At 29.6% G+C, this 5927-nt stretch overlaps 1 protein-coding gene across 1 annotated transcript in view; it reads left to right on the top strand.

The window, feature by feature from the left end:
- LOC108691819 (voltage-dependent calcium channel type A subunit alpha-1) overlaps positions 1 to 5927 on the top strand; it is a 54521-nt gene that overhangs the window by 37142 nt on the left and 11452 nt on the right. The window contains exons 20-24 of the mRNA XM_018199733.1: positions 726 to 817; positions 2634 to 3118; positions 3465 to 3569; positions 3640 to 3743; positions 4978 to 5034. Of these exons, the coding sequence (XP_018055222.1) occupies positions 726 to 817; positions 2634 to 3118; positions 3465 to 3569; positions 3640 to 3743; positions 4978 to 5034 (843 nt within the window). The remainder of the gene's footprint in view (positions 1 to 725; positions 818 to 2633; positions 3119 to 3464; positions 3570 to 3639; positions 3744 to 4977; positions 5035 to 5927) is intronic.

Genomic DNA, 5927 nt, shown 5'->3' with positions numbered 1-5927 from the left:
TATATATATAAATATATATATATAAAAGTATGGTCGTAAATTACCTCTAGAGTAATGCTTTGTTGGCATGAGAGTAAGCTGCTCGACGTGTTAATCTGTTGTGACTCATCCTAATTAGTAAGCCCTATAGATGCCTGCGTTAAGTTAAAGTCTTGAAGTTTTAATTAGGTAGTGCTTGAGAGAATGAATTTTATAATAAATATTAGTTAGTATTATTTTATCGCGCAAAAATAATTTTTCATAAATTTACATTTGTTTATAATTGATATACCGCTATGAAATCATCCGCAAAAAATTAATTATTAAAATGTTGTTAAAATAAATTTAGTTAAAATTGTTTAGAAATCAGAATTTTTAATAATGTAAATTAACGTACTTTAATTATTTCTTTTAATCTATAATCTATAAATTTTGTTTATATCTTAGTTCTCTCGAGTACACTGTGTACTTGTTGAAAGAAAAAGTATGAGAAACTGTAGTTAGAGAATTGAATTCTATACTCATTATACACGCATACACAAAACCGTGATCGAAGTTAACCGCGATACAAAAGTTAAAATTAGTGATCATCCAGCGAGAAAGGAAGCAGAGGACATTCCAATTATTTTTGATTATTTTCAATTATTTTCTTTATTATTTAAAAAAAAAAAGCATATTTGATGATGCAAATTTATAATGCCGCTTGTGCCTTTTGGCTGCGGCCCTCTTCTTTCTGTGGGTCTCAGGTATTCGGTAACATCAAGCTGGATGCTGATACCTCTATTACGAAGCACAACAATTTCCAAAGCTTCATACAAGGTCTGATGCTACTTTTTCGGTAAGTAACGCCACGCAAGAGGAATTTAGCTAATTGTTTAGCCATTGAATTTGACCACGTGACTATCAGTGCGATTTGCAAAACAATCGAATGAGCTTTCACGCTCAACACCTGCGGCAAGCTACCTATCAGCTCACTTATCATTTTGTTACGAGCACGATGCGGAAGATGATCCAAGTTTCCTCGGATTGCGAAAGCAGATTGATCTTTGGTGACGTCTACGTGACGAGGAATTAATTAATTGAATCACATATGTGTCGTTAGGCATATATCGCAAATATTGTAAATATTGCATAAGTTGATTTATTTTATCTGAGTTATGAAAAAATTTCAAAGATTTTAATTTCTCTTAGATATTTTTACTACAGCATCCAAAGAGATTTGTGATGATTTAATTATATCAAAATTTTCAAAAAATATTCAGATATTTTATTAAAATTACATTTAAGTTAAAATATTAGTATTATAATCCAAATATTAATATATATATCCAATCTAAAAATATTAAATCATTTTTTAAATGTGTTATTCTCACGTTGAACGTCCCAAAGTCGCGAAGTCTTCTAATTATTTAATTCGTATTATTTACGGATGTATGTTCACAGCAGGCCTTTTCACTTCGATCCAACTATGTTTATTGTAAAGTTCACAGCACTAAATCGAGCACAAAAGCAAAATCAGGCTATACGACATGGCATATTCAGAGCAAACAGAATAACACACAGTAGCCTCATGTAGAATTGATTTCGTCGTATTAAGTTCGCCTTTCATGTTGCGTAAAATATTAGGCCTTATGCATGCCGCGCTTGCAAAGAGATTGGAACCCAATTACTTGCTCTCCTCAGTCTCGAAGTAAATATACGAAAACATTATCGATTAAAAAAATTGTATTATAAAAATTGTTATTAGTTCTTAATAATGATTTTGAAACAAATTTTACATTAAAAAAATAGTTAATAATGGATTTTTATTTCTATATAATTCTTATATGCAAATATGAAATATATGTATATGTAGAAATTTAGTAAAGCATTTAAAATTTTAAAGAGAAGATTGTAGAAACTGAGGAGATTATAGAAACCGAAACTTAATATGCGCTGCAAAAGACATAATGTCATAATTTGCCTAAATATTGCATGAATTTTTCAATTCAATTTGTTTTGCGATTGCAAATAGATGCTGCTTAATAATACTAACTTGAGAGATTGTTCGTATAGTACAAAAGAATTATACTTGAGACTAAATATTTATGATATAATCTGTTCATAATAAAATTTAATTTATTTTCTGACTGTTTAACAGCACAAAACGAGATAAATGCTTCTTATAATAAGAATTATTATATAATTTTATTTTAATTAAAATCTCAAAACATTTTTGAATATTTAATAACTATTATCAGTTAGTTTTCTAATGAATTGGCACGTTGAGTCAATCAAAACAAAATTTTAATTTTTACAATATATATACGTAATATATATACATATATATAAATTACGTATATACATTGTAAAAATTAAAATTTTGTATATATATGCATATATCTTAATAATGAATTTGTACAGCTGCAGATATTTACTCTCAGGTCGCCATAACAAGTCGCCATAACTTTTGCAGTTAACTAATCTCATAGCAATTTTGTTTAAGCGATATCAATTAGCTTAGAATTGGAAGGTCTGCATGTGATCGGGAATATTAGCATAATAATCGCGGCTTTTCTGGCGATGCGCTAGGTTGCTAAAGTATTCACAGTTTTTGTTTTTATTGACTTGACATGAAAAGTGTAATAGAAATGCTCAATATGCGATTTTCTCAGGTGTGCCACGGGCGAGGCTTGGCCAAACATTATGTTGTCCTGCGTAAAAGGCCGTCCCTGCGACCCAAAAGCCGAGAAGTCTGAACAGGACGGTTGCGGTTCCAACATTGCCTATGCTTACTTCGTGTCGTTCATCTTCTTCTGTTCATTCCTCATGCTGAATCTCTTCGTCGCCGTCATCATGGACAACTTCGATTATCTTACGCGGGACTCGTCGATTCTGGGCGCACATCATCTCGATGAGTTTGTGCGGATCTGGGCTGAATATGATCCAAACGCCACTGGCAAGATCCACTATACGGAGATGTACGATATGCTAAAAAATATGGATCCGCCGTTGGGGTTTGGCAACAAGTGCCCAAATCGACTTGCGTACAAGAAGCTCATCAGAATGAATATGCCGGTGGACAGTGATGGCAAGGTGAACTTCACGACAACGCTGTTCGCCCTCATTCGCGAGAATCTCAGCATAAAAATGCGATGCGGTGAGTCCATAGAAATTTATGTGGCGTGTAGAAAAGGAAAATAGTTACTGTCATTTTGCAGAAAACAGTTGTTGATTAATGTACTTTTTTTCAATTCTTTCATAATCTTGTATAATGAAAATATTTTAAGAAACATCTTTCATTCTTATAAAAATATTTTCTAAAATTACATCTTAGCATAGACATTATCAGAAAATAATATACATATTTTAAATACTTTATTATATATTTATTTTTTAAATAATATACATATTTTAAATACTTTATTATGTATTTATTTTTTACAATACCAATTTACAATACCAATTAATCATGCAAGTAAGTCCAACTCTTCATTTCATTCCAGCTGATGAAATGAATCAAGCCAATGAAGAGCTGCGGGACACGATCAGAAGTATTTGGCCTTTGCAAGCGAAAAAGATGTTGGACCTTTTGATACCTAGGAATGAAGGTAAAACTCGCTTTTCTTTATTCAATAAGATATATTTTGCAATATCTAATGATTGTGCAATTTCTTTCAGAATTGAGTAGAGACAAGCTCACCGTGGGTAAGATATACGTCTGCCTTCTGATACTCGAAAGTTGGAGGTCGACGAAGTTTGGTCAGCTAAAGCCTGTCGAACAGGTGAGCCTCTTTTTTCTTCTGACAAATTAACTATGTATTTTTCATGAAAACGATAGCAGGTCCTAAAGATGCATTTCTAGTATTAAGTTTCTTTCGTGATCCTTCATTTACGATTTTCTTTTGAATTCCGTTTGATTTTCTTATTTCCTATTAAACAAATTTGTGAAATGAAAGTACAATATAAATCGATATAAATAAATATTTATTAAATAAATGATTTTATCTTGATTTTTTAAATTATCATTGCAAAGGAACGAATTGGAAAATTGAAATGGAGGATCTTAATTAAGAATGAAATGAATGATTGCCATTGGCTTCCTCGTGATAGGGCAGCTCGCGAATGAATTTACGAATAGAGTATTTGCTGAAAGTCTCATGTAGTCTAGCTTGGTCACTCGGAGCTTTAATATCATAATGAAGTTTTTCGAATACAGATGGAGAAATCTCTAAAACTTGAATTAATTTAAATTTATTAGATTCTGCTAAATATTTAAATTGTAGTTTTGATATCTTATGAAAAAATTTATCAAATTTTTACTGGAAAATAAATTTAATTATACATATATGAAGGAATAACAACAAGAAGAAAATAATATTTTTCCACTTGTGTGGTCCTATTAAAAATGGGACGACAGAAACAACAAACTATTTAGTCAAATTATTTACAATGCACAATTGTTCTCTTTATTTATATTAGCTAAGTCAATGTTTGTAGAAACAATTAGATGTGATATTACTTGAACATTGTATCTCTAAATTTGTGCAAGTAATTAATATAGATTATCTGCTTTTGATCTACCGATTGCTATTAATATGTTTTAAATAATTTATTAATATAAATCACTTTTAAGATCGATGTTGAATTGAAAAAAGTTATATTTATATCAATAAAAGAATTTAATTTAATGACAATCGGTAGATCGATTGGATAACAATATTTGTATATCATAGAAAGCCTGAAAATACTGAATGGATTTCAATTAGATTATTATTAGATAACAAAGAACACAATATTTATTATTTTTTAATTGAGTATCTCTAGAACAACAAAATAATTAGGAATTTTTAAGTAAACGAATTAATGACATTTAAAGAATAGCAGTTAACAGTAATAATTAATTTGCACACAGTAATAAATAATTGATTGAATTATTTTTTTTAAATATACTCAAACCGGAAGGATGTTCACATAATTTTCAATCATCTTCTTGTGTCTTTTCTCTTTATTTTCCAGAACGATAACGATCTTATCGATAACGATAATGCTGGGCAAAGTCCTGCAGCCCAGGCGGTAGTACTTACTTTTTCTCTTACTTATTATCTTACTTATTATTATCTTATCTTAACACTGTTTTGTTTTTCTTTTGGCTGTACAATTTGTGTTTTTAAATTTTAACCACATTCGTCCGATTCGCATTAATACTGCAAAAGTTTCTTCGATCTGTTTATCGATATTTAACTCTAATATTTTCATAAAAATAATTCATTATTACTTTAAAAAAAGAAACGAATCTTTTGCAGCATATAATTCATTTTTTTCTAAAATAACACTTTTCACAGTCCAATTTTTTCTACTTCACTCTTCCCTCACATTATCCAGAGGCACACACGGTGAATGCAAAAAAAAATGCTTCGCGCATATGCAAAGTGTCTCACGTAATGCAATTTACACGATTTACGAATTATTTTTTTTTTCTTTAAGATAAATAAATAGTCTTTTATATATTTTGATAACTTTTTTATCTCTTTGATATTTAAATATTAAAATATGTACGTGAAAGATATTGCGTGAAATAACTTGTAAATTAATTTTTATTTTTTATTACATATAATTAATGCGCCTCTGGTATGTCTTTTTTCTATTTTACACACACTTCTGCACACAATTTTTTTTACTCGTTATAAGTGTATACGATTACTTTTCTATCTTTCTCTCATTTATGTAAAGTAGCCTTTTATTTAACACTAATATAATCACATATACACATTATCAAAGGCGTAGCGAAACAGCTATTGTCATCAATATAGTCATATAAAATCATTATCGATATCAAGTATATTTAACGAATAAATTGAGTGCGCATATGATAAAACCGAAAGAATTATATTTAAATTAATTTTTAACTTCAAAATAAACTTCTATTGTTATGACTGTGTTCGCTTTGTCGCTCATAGTGCTTATGA

The sequence above is a fragment of the Atta colombica genome, unplaced genomic scaffold, assembly GCF_001594045.1.
Source record: "Atta colombica isolate Treedump-2 unplaced genomic scaffold, Acol1.0 scaffold52, whole genome shotgun sequence".
Lineage (NCBI taxonomy): Eukaryota > Metazoa > Arthropoda > Insecta > Hymenoptera > Formicidae > Atta > Atta colombica.
Note: the sequence above shows the minus strand (reverse complement) of the source record. Positions and strands in the feature narration are given on the sequence as shown.